The sequence below is a fragment of the Protobothrops mucrosquamatus genome, unplaced genomic scaffold (genome assembly GCF_001527695.2).
Source record: "Protobothrops mucrosquamatus isolate PMUCROS unplaced genomic scaffold, P.Mucros_1.0 scaffold1403, whole genome shotgun sequence".
Taxonomy (NCBI): Eukaryota; Metazoa; Chordata; class Lepidosauria; order Squamata; family Viperidae; genus Protobothrops; species Protobothrops mucrosquamatus.
In genome coordinates this window covers 266,572-285,256 of record NW_015387588.1, presented here as the reverse complement: position 1 = coordinate 285,256, position 18,685 = coordinate 266,572, and the positions used below count along the sequence as shown (strand labels likewise).

Sequence of the window (18,685 nt, the reverse complement as noted above, 5' to 3'; positions counted from 1 at the left end):
CAATCTCAATAGCGCATCAGCTAGGAAGTTTTTTCCTCCCGGTATGTACTTTAGAGTGAAGTTGAAATGGTTAAAGTACTGTGCCCATCATATTTGCTTTGGGGACAATTTGCAGGGAGTTTTCAGTGTCTCTAGGTGTTTGTGATCTGTCCATACTTCAAAAGGCCCTCCAAGGTCCCTTCCAATTATTCTATTCTATTCTATTCTATTCTATTCTATTCTATTCTATTCTATTCTATTCTATTCTACAAAATTGGGAAAAGCTATCTTGACTATTTTTCCCTTTTTTCATAATAATAATAATAATAATAATAATAATAATAATAATAATAATAATAATAATAATAATAATAATAATAATAATAATAATAATAATAATAATAATAATAAAGTTGGAAGGGATCTTGGAGGTCATCTAGTTCAACCCCCTGCTCAAGCAGGAAACCCTATACCATTTCAGACAAATGGCTGTCCAGTCTCTTCTTAAAAACCTCCAGTGTTGGAGCATTCACCGCTTCTGGAGGCAGGTTGTTCCACTGTTTAATTGTTCTAACTATCAGGAAGTTTCTCCTTAGTTCTAGGTTGCTTCTCTCCTTGATTAGTTTCCATCTGTTGCTTCTTGTCCTCCTTCCTTGCTATAACTGAATCCCTTATTTTTATTTTCTTATTTGGTTTCTATCCCACATTTCATTGAGGAATTCATTAGTGTTCCCTCCTCTTTTTCTTCCAAAAGCTCTTTAAGCTAGATTGAATTGAGAGGATAACTGGCCCAAGGTCACTTAATTCACTTAGGCAGGAACTGGGTATGTCTAGTCAAAAGAAGAATTCTGGGTGATATGATAGCAGTGTTCCAATATCTAAGGGACTGCCCCTCAAAAAACAGGAAGTCAACCTATTCTCCAAAGCACCTGAAGGCAGGACAAGGAGCAATGGATGGAAACTGATCAAGGAGAGAACTAACCTAGAACTAAGGACAAATTTCCTGACATTGAGAACAATGATTCAGTGGAACAGCTTTCCTTCAGAAGTGGGTGCTCCATCACTAGGGTTTTTTAAGAAGAGATTGGACAACTATTTATCTTAAATGGTATGGGGTCTCCTGCTTGAGCAGAGGCTTGGACAAGACTTCTAAGGTCCCTCCCAACTCTGTTTTTCTGTTAAACTTCCATACCTAAAGGAGGACTAATCTAATAATAGTCTTCCAATTTCAACACCTCAACTAGTACACCACATTAACTCTTACATGTCCAGGGAGAACTTTCTCCCAACTGTTTTATCCTCCTGTCCTTTTCCTGTACTTTTGAGAACAGCTACACCATGCTGTCCTTGGTGGCCAAAACATTTTCTTAACTAATTCCCTTGGAAGAGATACAGCACCAAGGAATGGGGATCTGCTTTTGCTTCCAGAATTATCAGCAGATCTTTTTCGATTCCCGATTTGCTAAACCTTAATACATTATACTGCTGTACAGCATATCATTTCAACTCATGCTTAAGGAGAAGGACTCTGAGCAGTTTCATCTAGTGCCAAGCAGAGCTTTCGGAGGAGTTGCTACAGCAGTTCTCAAATAACATCTGTAGCTGTTTGCAGGTGAGTAAATATTTAGAATGAGTTGAAGGAACCATTCTTCGTCCAGCAAAAGACAAACATAAGACTACTTGTCACGCTCACAGCATCTGCCTTGAACCTGCGAGATCCAGGTAATGTTTAGAAATTCTCACTGCGGATTTTGGTTTTCCTTTTCTTCCTTCATTCTCCTTTATTTCTAGGACATTCCTTCTCTGACTATAAACCTGAGAACAAGGAGAATAATTTTGGGTTCTGTAATGCGTTCTGAATGTCCTTGCAGCTGGAGTGCAAGCAATGGTTGAAATAACCACATAATGAATAATATCTACAGTAAATGTTCTAGAGATAAAGATAGAAGAATGTGCTAGAGGGAAGTGGAGATGAAGAGAGGGAGAGAGGGAGGGATAACAAAAACAAATGCATCATAAAAAAATTTGTAGGTTATGGATTCCAGAGGAACATCATTAATTTAATTTGCTTTCTACATTTTGCAAACGCTCTGATATAAACATAGTGTATAACATCTGAACTGTGTGAAGTATAACAAATTAAAATTAACCTAATATTGCTCTCAAGCCTTAGTTTTCTACCTTTTTTAGTAGCTTATTGATAACTATGAGTCATTCAACTTCTGCTTATTCTCTTATATATACAATATATATATATTGGAGAATAGTCTGTTTCGTCACATATAGACAAACCTTTGAGCAGAAGTGCAGAATCTACCTTGTTTTGGAGCTGATAGATGAATAATATCTGGATCATTAGGACAGATAGGAAGACAGATGATCCACAAGTCAACCTTAACTTAAGTAGGTTATGGATTCCAGAGAAACATCATTAATTTAATTTGCTTTCTACATTTTGCAAAAGCTCTGATATAAACATAGTGTATTACATCTGAACTGTGTGAAGTATAACAAATTAAAGCATTCACAACTTCTGGAGGCAGGTTGTTCCACTAATTAATTGTTAATTAGTTTTCTACCTTTTTAGTAGCTTATAGATAATTATGAGTCATTCAACTTCTGCTTATTCTCTTATATATACAATATATATATTGGAGAATGGTCTGTTTCATCACACAGACAAACCTTTGAGCAGAAGTGCAGAATCTACCTTGTTTTGGAGCTGATAGATGAATAATATCTGGATCACTAGGACAGATAGGAAGACAAATGATCCACAAGTCAACCTTAACTTGACTTCATCTATGATGGAATTAGCTCATTCATGATCCGTTTCCCCCTCCCAATTTTCTAGGTAAGAACTGAATGGCATGGAGAAACAAGACTATGGTGACCGAATTTGTTCTGCTGGGCCTCTCTTCATCTTGGGAAATGCAGCTGTTCTTATTTATCTTCTTCCTCCTCCTTTATGCAGCAACCCTCTTCAGCAACATCCTCATCATCCTGGCAACTTCAAAGAACCATCATCTTTCCAACTCACCCATGTTTTTCCTGTTGAGTCATTTGGCTTTGCTAGATATCGGCTTGGCCTCTTTTGCGACGCCCAGGACTCTCCTTGGTTTTCTTACCCAGTGTCAAGCTATCTCCTTCCAGAGTTGCATGACACAAATCTTCTTCCTTCACCTCTTTGCAGGCGGTGAGATGCTTTTGCTAGTAGCTATGGCCTATGACCGATACGTGGCCATCTGTCACCCTCTTCACTATGCTTCAATCATGAGCCGGCGCCACTGTATAGGCTTTGTGCTAGCCTCGTGGACTGGTGGGCTCCTCCACACCAGTATGCAGTTGGGTTTCACTCTAAGTGTGCCATTCTGTGGGCCCAATCAGATAGACAACTTCTTCTGTGATATCCCCTTGGTCATTAAGCTAGCCTGTGTGGATCCTTATCACTTAGAGGTCATGATGGTGACCAACAGTGGTATTTTATCATTGTTTAGCTTTGTGGCATTGCTTGTCTCCTATGGACTCATACTTTCCACATTTCATTCTAGACACCTCTCTGAGGGTTCCTCAAAGGCTTTGTCTACATGTACTTCACATCTCCTGGTTCTCATCCTGTACTTTGGACCTTGCATATTCATTTACCTGCGTCCACATATGCGTTTCATGTTTGACAAAGTGATCTCTGTCTTCTATACAGCAGTTACCCCTTTTCTCAATCCTGCCATCTATGCGCTGAAGAATAAGGAGATGAGGGCTGCAATGGGGAAGATGGTGGCAAGGCGGTCGGGACAGGTCTCTGCACAAGTTCACGTTCATCCGACAGGAAGATTTTCCTTGTGGAGACGCAAAAAGAATTGGTGTCCACGCAGGCCAGTCTTGAACTTAGTGTCATTGTTAGATATTGTTTAATCTATGGATTGTTGAATTAAAGGGTTGATTTGAAATAAATGGTCAAAACAACAAGAAACTCTATAAATCCAAATTAGGGACATTAATAACTTTATCTATTTTTCCCTTACATTAATCAACTGTAGAACAAAGTTCTCACTTTTTAGTTTAGTTTAGTTGAATGAAGAGAAGGACTAGGGGTGACATGATAGCAGGGTTCCAATATCTCAGGTGCTACCACAAAGAAGAGGGAGTCAAGCTAGTCTCCAAGGCGCCTGGAGGCAGGACAAGAAGCAACAGATGGAAACTAATCAAGGAGAGAAGCAACCTAGAATTAAGGAAAAATTTCCTGACAGTGACAACAATTAATTAGTGGAACAACCTGCCTCCAGGAGTTGTGAATGCTCCAACACTGGAAGTTTTTAAGAAGAGACTGGACAGCCATTTGTCTGAAATGGTATAGGGTTTCCTGCCTGAGCAGGGGGTGGGACTAGAAGACCTCCAAGTCCCTTCCAACTTTATTATTATTATTATTATTATTATTATTATTATTATTATTATTATTATTATTACTTATAATTATTACTTATTATTATTACTTATTACTTATTACTTGAAGCATGGTTATGAAAGTGTCAGATAACGTTCTGCTTTAAGAGACTGGACAGCCATTTGTCTGAAATGGTATAGGGTTTCCTGCCTGAGCAGGGGGTTGGACTTGATGACCTCCAAGTCCCTTCCAACTTTATTATTATTATTATTATTATTATTATTATTATTATTATTATTATTATTATTATTATTATTATTATTATTATTATTATTATTATTATTATTATTATTATTATTATTATTATTATTATTATTTGCATCGTGCTTATGAAAGTTCCAGATAATGTTCTGCTTTGTTGGTAGAGATGGAGAAGTTTCCTTGAATTGGCCAAGCTCCCAAAAGCAGCCAACTTTTGCTTTGAATTCTTATGTCCTATAAATCAAACTTTCTTTTCGTAGTCTATAAATTAAAAAGAAAAAAAAGAGGAAGTAGCAGCAAAGAGTGCCCTCCATAAGAACACTGAAGCAAGGAGAGCAGAGATGGTGAGCAAGATTCAGTCATTTCTGTTCTTCTACTAACCGTAACCTGGCCGGGTTTAGAAATACAGCAATAGTAAGCTGTAGTAGACCCTGGATAAACATGCCAGTCGGTCCTTGATTTACAATTGTTCATTTAGCAACCGTTCAAAGTTACAACGGCACTGGGGAAAAAAGGTGCTTATAAATGGTCATCGCACTTACAACGGTCACAGCATCCCCATCGTCCCGTGATTGCAGGTGCTTGGCAATTGCATGATTCGCTTAACAACTGCAGTTATTTGTGGCAAAAAGGTCATAAAATCAGGAACGACTCACTTAACAACCCCTTTGCTTAGCAATGGGAATTCTGTCCCCCATTTTGGCCATAAGCTGAGGACTGCCTGTATTGAAAATTTTCTCATGCAAATGTCTATGGAGGTTCTCAGTCATCCAGGTCATGGTTGTCCCAAAGGTGCTTTTTCAGGAGGCAACGGGACTTTCTTGTTTTTCTTTGAAGACCTTTCATTTCTCATCCAAGAAGCTTCTTCAGCTCTGACTAGATGGTGAGGAATGGAAGGATTTATATTCTTTGCAAATAGCTGGTCAATTGCATTCTTTTAGAAAGTTGTTGAGGCCATTTAGACTAAGGTTTACCTGTGTCTCAGGGTCAAATGTGCAAATGGTGCAAATGTGTGTGGAGCCTTCTCGGCTGCAGGATGTTTTCTGCCATGGGTCCCTTCACTGTTGAGGACAGGCGGAGGCTGTTGGGGATGAGTCTGTGTTGTCTGCATCTCAAACTGAAGTGCAAATGGTTCCTGTAGTCTGCAATGTTTTCTGGAAATCCATTCATACTCCCTCACCATTTGAAGGGTGTTCATCCCAAAGTGCATAGCTAAATGTCTATGGAGATTCTCAGTCATCCAGGTCATGGAAGCTTCTTGGATGAGAAGCGAAACGTCTTCAAAGAAAAAACAAGAAAGTCCAATTGCCTCCTGAAAAAGCATCTTTGGGATTCTGATGCAAATGTGCCCTACCTCTCAGTTCTTCCAATCTCTGTTAGGGCTGAGATTAATCATGGGTTGGTCTTACTTTCAGGACCATTAGAGAGTACAGAATCTCTTCTGTTCGACATCAAGCACCATCAGAACTGTAGCTTATTAATGGAAGTACTGGGTGAATATGGTGAAATAGCAGGCCTAAAGGTAAACAAAGAAAAAACTAAAATGCTTGTTAAGAATATGACTAGAGCACAGAAAAATGAATTAGCTGATAGATTAGGCATCCAGACTACAAAGAAAATAAGATATTTAGGGATACAATTAACATCTAGATGTGCCACACTTAAAGGAGACAATTACGACAAATTAATGGAGCAGATTAAAATTGACCTGGATAGGTGGACAAACTTACAGCTTTCTTTTATGGGAAGAATTGCTGTAATTAAAATGAACGTGCTACCCAAAATACTATTTTTGTTTCAATGCATACCGATCAAATTAAATAAAGAATTTTTTTGAAATTTTAACCAAATCATACTCAAATTTATTTGGCAAGGGAAAAAAGCAAGGATTAAATTAAAATTATTGCAAAATTCTAAGGAGAGGGGCGGATTCGGTTTCCCAGATTTGGAAAAATATTATCAAGCTACAATATTAATATGGGTGCGGGACTGGATACAATTAAAAAATAGGAGATTATTAAGATTGGAAGGCCATGATATGCAGATTGGGTGGCATGCCATATTATGGGATGGGAAATACAAGGTCCACCAGTACTTCCGGAGGCATTACAGTATATTAGACGAGTGTTAATAGATGTGTGGGTTAAAATCAGGCAACAAAATTATATGCAAATTCCTAATTGGATTTCAACATCCAATGTTCATACAATTATGGAAAGTAATAACGTACAAAAATATATTAGACGAGAGAGGAGAATTGAAATCAAGGAAAAATCTTCAGGATGAAGAGGTAGAACTGGAATGATGGGCATATCTCCAATTGCAATCAAGATATAGGAAAGATAAAAAAGATTGGGATATAAAAACAGAGTCGACAGAGTTAGATAAAATATTATTAGGAACCAAAGACAAAATGATTAAAAGAATATATCACTACCTTCTAGACCAGGCAATGTTTGAAGGGCAGGTCAAGGAAACTATGTTAATGTGGAGTAGGGATTTCGGCTTTAATATTGATTTACATATCTGGCAAGAATTGTGGGAAAGAAACAGGAAACTCACTTTAGCTACTTCTTATAAGGAAAATCTTTATAAGATGTTTTACAGACGGCATTTCCCACCCACGAGGTTAGCCAAAATGGGCCCAAATCTTTCACCTATATGTTGGAAATGTAAAATAGCAATAGGGACCTATTATCACATGTGGTGGGAATGTCCTAAAGCCCGTGATTATTGGAACAGGATAAGAAAATGGTGGAAAGAAATATTAATGTTGAAGATAGAGCTAAAACCTGAACTCTTTTTATTGGGTATAACCACAGATAAATATGACAAGGGAATAGTCTATTTGATGTTGCACATCTTGACTGCTGCTAGACTGGCTTTTGCACAAAAATGGAAGAACAAAGAAACTCCCACAGATGAAGAGCTACTGCATAAAATACTATCTTGTGCTGAAATGGACAGGCTTACGATGGAATTGAAAGATAAAAGCGGATCAGAATATTTTGAAATCTGGATAAATTGTACCATTGGTGGGAATCTAAGAGGACTGTTAGGGTTATAGATTAGCAATAAGATGGAAATATATATATTCTTAAGTTAGCAAATAGAGAAAATGTATTTAGTATTGTATAAAAAGTTTATATATATTTATAGAGATAAAGAATTGAATTTAAGAGGAGAAATAATTTGATAGAAATGTTCAAACTGGAATGTTACGTCATGTCCAATGTTTTCTTTTTTTTTTCTTAATTGTATTATAAATAAAAAAACTTTTTTTTTTTAAAAAAAAAGAACTTTAGCTTATAATCTTTTCTAGTTATCTTGAGACTAAATTGGCTTCAAAGACTCAACCCACATATTCATTGTGGTCAGAGCCAATAGATCCCTAAACATAGAGATCTGCAAACACCCTCCTCCCCCCCCCCATTACTCACTCTCCTGTACCCTAGAACAGGGCTTTTCAACCAGTCGTATGGGCACCACCTGTGGTACATTGGCCCCTGGCAGGTGGTACATGAGCATCGTAGAAAAGTGGTAGCGGGGGAGGGGAATGAGCTGAACCGGTGGCAGCACCGCACAAGCCTGAGCAAGAGATGGCTGGAGTTGCAGGGCTGTCAGGGCTCAGCGGAAGTGCCAGGATCAGCGCTTCTTCGGGGCTGTCAGGGCTCAGCGGAAGCGCCAGGATCAGCACCAGGCTCCAGCTGGAGCTTGGCGCTGATCCTGGTGCTTCTGCTGAGCCCTGAAGAAGCACCAATCAGCTGGAAAGCAGCACTGATCCTGGCACTTCTGCTGAGCCCAGAAGAAGCGCCGATCAGCTGGAATGTTGCAGCATCTCCAGGGTCTTGTGATTTACATTCAGATGCTTGGCAACTGATTCATATTCATGACGGTCACAGTGTCCCAGGGTCATGTGAAGTGATCAAAACCTGCTGCAACCACCCAGCAGATGGGGGGAATAAAAACCAAACACCCCCCACCCCCGCTGCCAATCCTCAACAGAAATGTTCACAACAATGAAAACCTTGGACAGGAGGAAGAGCGCCGCAGGCAGGTGTCTTGCTTGGCTATGGCGGCACTTTTTTCAGTGCTACTGTTACTTCGAATAGTCACTAAGCGAACTGTTGTAAGTCGAGGACTTCCTGTATTTTATCACTTTTTTCCTTTTTTTGGTCATCAAGTTTTTGACACCTTGCTAGGCGACTGGTGGTACTCGGATATTGCCATATCCTAAAAATGGTACAATGGGTGAAAAGGTTGAAAAGCCCTGCCGTAGAAGAACAGAAGTTTTCTCCTGGCCAACCTATTAAAAATGCAGATTGTGCTGAAGGATTTGGAAAGGGGAAATTGCAAAAACTGCCCCACATCAATTCTGGTGGTGCATGGTGGTGAATGAATCCTTGACAGAGAAGATGGTGGTGCTGACCTTGATTGAGGAAGTAGCCTCTGCTCAAGCAATCATCATTAACTTGGTTAATTTGGAGAACTAGTGATATGTCTCAAAGCTGCCTTTGACAACAGAAGTTATTAAGGAGGTGTAATTGCAGAGAATCGTGGAAAAAACAATTGGGACCCTTTTCAGCCATGATTCAGACTGACCCATAGTAGTAAATGACACTGATTACTCTTTGGGATGATGCCCAGTAAAACCAGAATCGGGAAGGATGAGCTTCCTAGTCCTCTTTGATTTCTGACCTGCAATTGTTATCCTCATTCACAATATCCTTCTGAAGCATCTCTGAAGGTGTTGAGTGGGTGGTATAGTCAACCACCTCCTTCCTCCAGGGCCAGTTGTATTTTGGTGATTGAAGGAGAAATGAGGTTCAGGTAGAAGGCCCTCCATTGTACATCTCCACAGGGACCTAGTATCTTCTATTATTTAACATGTATGTGAAGCTTCTGGAAGTGGACACCCATCAACATGGGGTCAGATATCACCAGCATGTTGGTGATACTTGTGTATTTCAGCTCTGATCTGAAAAGAAAACGTGGTCAAAATGCTGTTCCAGCATCTGCAGGCTGCAGAGTGTAAATATGGAGAAACATACATAGACTCAATCCATGCAAGATAGAATATTATGGGCACAAAGACCAACATGTCTGGGCTTTGTTGGTTCTGGGTAGAATTGTAGGATGAGCTTCCTAGTCCTCTTTGATTTGGTTTGATAGATTAAAATTTGGTCATTCTTCTGGTCTGTCAGTTCTTGCTCAGTGACCAGATGGACACTCTCTTAACAGCAGTAGGAAGCTAGGGAAAGAAAAGGGAGTGATTTAGATGCCTTTTGTTGAAGTAGATGTGGCTGGAGAGGACCAATGGTTGAAGGGTGAACCTTATTTTTCCCTGAAGGGAATGGGCCCTTGGGAACATAGCAGGATGAGGAGCATGGGTTTAGGTTTTTTGCAGTCCACAGCTCCCTTTGTTCATTTTTCCCCTAACAAGTGGCAAGTAGTTCCACTGGTCAGCAGAGGAGGAGGTCAAAGAAGAAGGAGGTTTGCTGAGATCATAGGGGGAGGGATAACCTATATCTGTCTGAAAAGAAAGATGACCCGATGGGTTATGGGTTGATTAATTAAATGGGTCCTTGTTTTAACATTATCTTGACAGAACAAAGAAAATATTTGCTTGCTAAGATTTTTGGCATCTAAAGTTCAAAATGAGAATTCTACCCTGGCCTTGAGTTTCATGGCCCACTGGAGATGAGTCAACCCATCAATCAAAACTATATTCCATTGGGGAAACTCTACTGCAAATTTAGCCATTCTCCTGTCTTCTTCCAGTTATTTTCCTGGGTCTGCTGCTAGGACTTGTAATTTTGACTCACTAACTTTTTAACAAGCCTCCTGAGTGTTGGGTGAACTTACTCCCTGGGAAACTGAACATATATCTTTATCTTAAGGGATCGGAGGTTACTTAGCATGACACGGAACCACCAAGTACCATCAAAGTCTTCTTTTTAAAAAAAAACCCCACTCTTCTATTCTCTCTCCTTTCCTTTCTTATTCTTCCATCTCGGTGAACATCTGGAGACTTGTTGGAAGCCACAAATCTTAGGTGAGATGCTTAGGAAAATAGTATCTTTCCTGGTGAGCTTGATTCATCCATCTTCACTCAAATCTTATCTTTTTTCCCTTAAAGATAGTTGAGATAAATTATGAAAACCCCAAAAAGCATTACAAGCTGTCTTGCTATCTTAGAGAGAAGATAGATATAGAAAGAAGCTCCAGCATGAGTTTCAATTCTACTCAGAACATTTGGTCCGGGTGACTAACCCAGACTGGAAATTCATATATTGTTTAACATTTGTCACCTCTCAAATTAATGTGAATCCACTACTTGCCTATGCCTTTTTGTGATATTATAAGCACCCACATGATACTGGGCTAGTGGCTTTGGATGTTTTTATCTAACCATTATATTGATTGTTAACTATTATGACTTCTGCCATTTTAGGTAACTCACCTAAATTGACAGGTTCAGATGATCAGTCTTGGCCCTCACTAATCTTCTGCAATTAATTGGGTGCCTGGTGTCTTGACAGAGGAAAAGAAGCCAGAAGTTATTTAAATAATATTTTTCTCAGGAAGCTGTTGCTTTGCAGGTAACTATTTATCAATGGAATTTCTTGCACAGGATAACCCTCGCTGTTGCATCCCATCCCAAAGGTGCTTTTTCACAAGGCAACTGGACTTTCTTGTTTCATTGTTTTTTCATCGTTGTAGAGTACCTTCTCTGCCTGTGAATGACCATCCTGGCTTCCAGAGGTGATGGGTTCTGCTCCCATCAACCTCCACCGGCAGAGCTTTCGGGTGGGGAGATCTATTTTTGAACACATTGAAAGGGTGCTCTTTGCAATATCTGCTGTAAAAAATGTCACCTGCTTTAGAGAAAATCAAGCAAGAGATAAGAGAAAATTTTAAAAAGAGGGTTTGCTTATCTATAAGTCCTAGATGTGGAAACCTGTGAACCAAAATCTAACTTAAAAGTCTGGTAATGAAAAAGAGATGATCCATAGCTCCAGGATCTCCAAGTCACTGTGGAACAGATCCCAGTTTTAGCTCCTATTGTTGCGTGAATGAGATGGCAGGAAACCCTTTTAAGAAAACAGGAATGCTTGTGGTTGATTGGATCAATATGTGTTTTAAAGGGTCAGATTATTTTTATCGTCGTCGTCATCATCATCATCATGAATTATTTTAATCCTGAATCTTGATAATCTAAAAATATAAGCCTGGTTACTTATAGAGGGGCAGGAGAAAAGGAACAGGTTGGAAATTACTGGCTAAAACCATGCTGGGAAAAGATGTCTAGACATCCTTATTTCCAAAATTCTTGGAACTCCTGGTGATACATTGATTATATTAGAATTCTTTCCAAGATCAAAGAATTTAAAAATGATGGGGACACTTTTTGATGGGAACATCCGATATTTCCCATGCCAACCAACATGCAAGTGAGATTGAGAAAGTGGTAGATTTAAGTTACCCATTACTAATCAATCAGCATTGCAGTTGAGCAAGGATTTGAAGTAGACTTCTGCTGTAAAAGTACATTGTCCCTCTATGAAACTACTTTTTGAGAGACCTCTAGTCTATGAAGGGGGTAACCTTCAAGTGTCTTCTCATGACTGTCCCAATCCAACAGCCCCAAGGGGGACAAGACTTGCAGTAGCATGAATAAGCTTAGGGTCTCTCTTGAGCTGATAGAAAACAGTAAAATGAGGGGTGATATACTCAGTAGGAACAAGAAGCCAGGAAAAAAAAAATAACAACCTTCCCTGCTTAGCATTCATTGTTTTGATCCTCATTTTGCAAGCAGCTGGTTGAATCTTATTGGGTGAAAGTGGACTAGATAAAGAAAGGATTAGATAAAGGGAAAATTTCTCTCTTGTTGAGTTGAGTTGAGCTTTCGGTACCTTTATGAATATATCTTCAGCTTGCTTGGTAACAATGAAGAAGTGGCTTGCAAACGCCTTTTTCTAGAAGGTTTTTCCAACTTTCTGGTCCAGTCTACAATCCTGGGGCCCTGGTGATCAATTCTCCAGGTATTAACTGGGTTCAATCCTGCTTGCTTTTTGAGATCAGCCAAGACTAGGTGCCACCTAACTAGCTGGGTGACTAGAAGGGCTGCTAGGAGAAAAGGAAGATGTGGTGATAGATAGCATGGGTCTCTCAAGGCTTTTGATTCAGCATTGTCAAGGATACCCCTGCCCCAGCCTTTTCAAGGGACGCTCCAGTTTGCAGGCCCAACAGCAAAACAACCTCAACAGCTTACCTGAAATTTGCAGCTGGAAGCAAACTTTGCGATGGACATTTGTTAGGATATTGAATTTAGTAGCTGGAAAAGTAAAGTGTACAATAGGCCAGAACGCACAGTTCTACTTAATTAAATAGAAAGTGTTGACTCGTTTATGAATCAATTTATGCTATGATGGGTTGTCATAAGCATAAAGGGGGCATTTCCCTTTTTCCCACCCTACTTTTTTAAATTCTGTGTGTTCCGTATACTGTTTTAGATTTACCTCTTGATACTCCTGTGTTCCTGACTATCTTATGTTCTTCCTTTTCTGGATGATGATAAAGACTGCTGTAAATTAAAATGTTAAATATATTTATACTAATGTAAAAGACTACAAGTTTCTGTCAGTGTCTCCGACTTCATCAGGACAGTTGCTGTGCAATTCCTTGACAACATTGGAGGAAGTGGAGGAGAAAACATGGGATTCACTTGGGGGGCAGGGGGGCACGCAGTGGTGTTCTGGTAAATGTTTAAGGATTAACTCTGCCATTTCCATTGCTGCTACCCCACACTGTACCCCCATCTGTGGAACAGGTGATCAGCACACTAGGCCCAGTGTGACTCAGCTATGCTCTCAACTGGCTTGCAAAATTCCAGAAAAATGTAACAGTTGGTTCTAGCGAGCTAGCACAAGATGGCTCCAGCACACTACTGGCTAGGTCTCTTTCTGATTCTCTGTGTCTTCCCCCTATGATCAGATTGATAAATTGATATTACTATGGTAAGAATGCATCCCCCAAATCCTTTTTTCTATCCTCCCCAAATCACAAGGAATAAAGCTCAGGGGGAAAAAATACAGAAACAATGTTTCACTCATGAAGTGGATAAAATTAATTACATTTGTTTGACAGGATTAAAACCCAAGGAAGTCAGTATTTGAGATCTATTGCTAGCTTTTGTGAAACAAGCTAAACAAATCTAATAACAAAAGCACACAAAGCAAGCCTCCTAATTATGAAATGCTGTAAAACTGTATAAAAATCCTTGCACTCATCAAATCAATTTGTCAGCTGTCCCAGAACTGCATGCTGTTGCTGGTTCTGCTCATCAATAAACAGACTTTCTTTCTTAAGCAGCCTCCATTTTATTCCCAGCTTGGAACTGCACCTGATTTTTCTTCCAACATTATAATAGAACAAAGAAAAGAAATCTGCAATCATCCTCTTTCTTTTCCTTTCTGTACATCACCTATAGAAACTGGTCCTTACAAGATGCTCCAAAGAAATCAATCCACAGTGGAAGAGTTTGTCCTGCTGGGCCTCTCCCAGACCAGAGAAATCCAACTGGCCCTCTTTTTCCTCTTTCTCCTATTTTATTCTCTGATACTGCCGGGAAACCTTCTCATCATCCTGACCATCCAGAAAGAACCTCAGCTGAACTCACCCATGTACTTCTTCTTAGCGAACCTGGCTTTTCTGGACCTCTGCTACTGCTCCATCACTCCTCCCAAGATGCTTGTTGACTTCTTCTCCAGCCATAAGACCATCTCCTATAAGGGCTGTATACTCCAGATCTTCTTTCTTCATTGGTTAGGAGGCTCTGAGGTTATCCTTCTGGTTGACATGGCCATTGATCGTTATGTGGCTATTTGCCACCCTTTGCGCTATGCCAGCCTCATTAGCAAAGCAGTCTGCTACATTTTGGTCCTGGCATCCTGGTGTGTAGGATTCATGCATTCTATCATCCAAGTAATTCTTATTCTCCCACTGCCATTCTGTGGACCGAATGAATTAAATAATTTCTTCTGTGATATCACTCAGATCATCAAGTTGGCTTGCACTGACGTATATGCACTGGAATACATCATGTTCTTCAACAGTGGCTTGGCCACCTTGATGTGTTTCATCCTTCTCCTCATTTCCTATGGGGTCCTTTTGGTCAAGGTGAGAGCAAATTCCGACAAAGGAAAGAGTAAAGCCTTCTCTACATGCATCACGCACATCATCATCATCTTCATCATGTTTGGTCCAGCTATCTACATCTATTGCCATCCCTTTCAGGAATTCCTCTTTGATAAGGTGGTGGCTGTTTTCCATACAGTGGTCTTCCCCTTGATGAACCCCATGATCTACACTTTGAGGAACAAGGAGATCAAGCAAGCCATGTTGAAGTTGTTGGGCAAAATTAAAGTTCAAAGCAGACGATGAAGATAATTCATTCTCAAAGGAATTTGAAAACATGGACCCTGCCCATGAGGCTACACATAACCTGCTGAAGTTTGTAAGCAAGTGGCAGAAAAGCCACTCAGTTTGCTATAACTATCTGAAGATCGAAGTGAACCAAAGTCCACATTTAACTCAGGAACATCAGACATAAACAATTCAAAGATCAAAGCACTAAAGAAAAAGAAAAAGGCAGATAGGAGAAGGGTGGGAGCCTTTGAATTGTGTTGCTCAAGATGAGTATTATCCATCCCATGGACTGCAAAAATCAAAAACAAAGAAGTCCGAGATTAAGCCTCACCAAAAATATCACCCGAAGCCAAGACTGCCAAACAAAGGCTATCATACTTTAGCTATATGATGCCAGCTGACTCACTTGAAAACTCAATCATGCTGGGAGTGATCAGCAGAAAAAGGAGAAGGGTCCACCTTAGTAAGCATGTGTCATCCAAGTGTGGTGGACCTCCATATAACAAATTCAGAGCCAGCATAGGAAGGGTTTAGGGGAGCTGTAGCTCAAAGCATTGGGAGGTCAGCCATATGCGGACTTGCCTCCAATCCCTTTGGAACTAGGTTTTGCAGGCAAATGAACTTCAAAGGATTCAGAGGTATGGAGAGAGACACATACAAATTCTGAAAACTTTATCAACTAGTACCAGTTTAGTACACTTTGTTAGTACCACTTTATAATGCCTTGGTAGGACCACACCTGGAATATTGCAGCCAGTTTTGGTTGCCACAATGTAAAAAAGATATTGAGACTCTCGAAAATGTGCAGAGAAGAGCAGCAAAGATGATTAGGAGACTTGATGCTAAAACATGTGAAGAACCGTTGCAGGAATTGGGCATGTCTAGTTTAATGAAGAGAAGGACGATGATAGCACTGTTCCAATATCTCAGGGGCTGCCACAAAGAAGAGGGGGACAACCTATTCTCCAAAGCACCTGAAGGCAGGACAAGGAGCAATGGATGGAAACTAATCAAGGAGAGAACCAACTAACAGCTAAAGAGAAATTTCCTGACAATAGAACAATTAATCAGTGGAACGACTTGCCTCCAGAAGTTGTGGGTGCTCCATCCTTGGAGGTTTTTAAGAAGAATTTGGGCAACAATTTGTCTGCAATGATATAAGGTTTCCTGCTTGAGCCCGGGGTTGGACTAGAAGACCTCCAAGGTCCCTTCCAAGTCTGTTACTCTGTTAATTATTTTTTACCACTAAAAAAATGTTATGATTTCCAATCAAACGTGTGAAAGTACTGCAGAGATATTTAGAAAGCAAATTCATGATCACCACAAATTGATGTTGACTCTTGCAATAGCTTTCAAGCAAGATGCAAAATATAGATAGATCTATGATAAGATGGGAGAGTAACTTTTGTGGTATAATCGCAGCAATCATTTCTTTCTTCTAATTATAGAGGTGCTTTAAGAGACACTAGAGGGCAGCAAAGTGTTGATGAGGGGGAAAAAATTGAAGATTGTAAATAAGAGCCTCAGACTGAAGCCTCTGCAGGGTTTTAGGTAGGATTAGAAAAATGCCTCAATATCCATGTTCGTAGTAAACCAATGGGTGAGCAGTGCAAAATCACTCCGCTGTTTGCTTGTGTGGGCCTTTGTGTATTGTCTGATTTCAGCCAATGTAGCTTCTAAGGCCAGGTTTTATCAAATAGGAGCCCAACTAATTGTGGGTTCCTCAAAAACGTGGGAATGGTAGTAGTAATTAGTACAGAGAACTAGCTTCTGAGCTTATTTCTTCCAGTGCCCATCTCACACTTAAATGTAGGAAGCTGACATTAAGTGTTAACATGGTTGCTGGCCTAGAAACCAGGAGACTGTGAGTTCTAGTCCTGCCTTACACATGAAAGCAAGCTGGGTGACTTTGGGCCAATCACCAGGAACCTAAGAGTTCTAGTCCTGCTTTAAGCATGAAAGATAGCTGGGTGACTTTGGGCCAATTGCCGGGAGCCTGAGAGTTCTAGTCCTGCTTTAGGCATGAAAGCTAGCTGGGTGACTTTGGGCCAATCACCGGGAGACTGAGAGTTCTACTCCTGCTTTAGGCATGAAAGCTAGCTGGGTGACTTTGGGCCAATCACCAGGAGACTGAGAGTTCTAGTCTCTCCTTAGGCATGAAAGCTAGCTGGGTGACTTTGGTCCACTCTCCAGCCTAACCCACCTCACAGGGTTGTTGTTGTGGGGGGAAAGGAGGAAGAAGGAATATTATGCATGTTCATTGCCTTGGGTTATTTATAAAAAATAATAAAGGCATGATTTAAAAAATCTAATCTAATTTAAATCTAAAGTGTCTAGTAGAAGCCACAAGGTCACAAGTGTCATCATGCAAATGACACAGATTATGAAATGTTTATTGGCCAATTACATTATTTACATTATTTCCCCAGTGACTCCAATATCTCTCGTGACATGTCTTCTTCCTCCCTCCAGTGCACCCTGCAGGCACCCATGTAAATGTAAAGTAGCTCCACCAAGTAGCACAGCCCTGGGCCTCTCGTTGCAGGGTGCCTTCCTTCCTATATACAGAAGAGATGGAGAAGGGTGCTGTTAGTCCTGCAAGGTACAAGTAGTTCTTGGCCATTCACTTAGTGATCATTCCAAATTATAACAGCACTGAAAAAAGTGATTTATGACCATCTGTCAACATGCAGCTCCAGAATCCAGATAAAACTCCAGGTTCATTCCATTTCTGAACATCTTACTGTTTATTGAATACATGGCATGGAAATGATGAAGCAAAACTAACTCTGAGGTTTCCAGACACCATTTCATACAATTAAACAATATTTTTTCCAGCCAAACCCCCAACATTCTCACGTAGATCATGTAAACAATTTCACTTTGTTGTGGGAACCATCTGCTTCCTTTCAACACCTGCTGCAGTGTCCTTGGAAAGTTTTCAGGTTTCCCGGTCTTCAGTGGAATCGTAGAGGTTTCGTTTCTCCATCTAACCAATTCTAAAGCAGCACTCCCCCCCCCCTTATTCTAATGGCAAGTTGAAATGAAGAGGCACGTAGCTACCGAAACTTCATTCTTGACACCATCTTTCACACTTATAGCCATTGCAGCATCTTTATAGTCAAATTAGGACACACAGCAACTGGCTCATATTTATGATGGTTGTAGTATCCCAGGTAGTGTGATCACCTTTTAGGACCTTCTGACAAGCAAAGTCAGTGGGGAAGCTAGATTCATTTAACAACTGGGTTACTAACTTAATAAGCTCTGTGATTAATTTAACAACTGCGGCAAGAAAGATAATAAAATGGCGCAAAACTCTCTTGACAACTGTCTTGCCTAGCAACAGAAATTTTGGACTCAATTGAGGTGGGAAAATAAGACTATCTGTATTCCAGAGAAGAAATTCATGACAATTGTTCGTTGGGGAACTCTGGGAGTTGAAGTCCACACATCTTAAAGCTGCCAAGGTTGAGAAACATTGTTCTATGATACAGAGCATTTGGAACCACAGTGACACCAAAAGGATGAACTGTGCATTGGGACATTGCAAAGCCAGCTCCATTTCTTCATGCTGGTGTCACAACGTTGCGCACAACGAGCATTTCATCACGAATTAAAGCGTTTCATCAC

General features: G+C 40.1%; 2 protein-coding genes across 2 annotated transcripts; both read left to right on the top strand.

The window, feature by feature from the left end:
- The first annotated feature begins 2,844 nt into the window (after window positions 1–2,844).
- Window positions 2,845–3,891, top strand: LOC107292698 (olfactory receptor 4K3-like). The gene has a single exon (XM_015821807.1). It carries the CDS (start codon window positions 2,845–2,847, stop codon window positions 3,889–3,891), a length of 1,047 nt encoding a protein of 348 aa, XP_015677293.1.
- Window positions 3,892–14,131: 10,240 nt separating this feature from the next.
- Window positions 14,132–15,067, top strand: LOC107292697 (olfactory receptor 4N2-like). The gene has a single exon (XM_015821806.1). The coding sequence runs from the start codon at window positions 14,132–14,134 to the stop codon at window positions 15,065–15,067; it is 936 nt and encodes a 311-aa protein (XP_015677292.1).
- The last annotated feature ends 3,618 nt before the right edge of the window (window positions 15,068–18,685 follow it).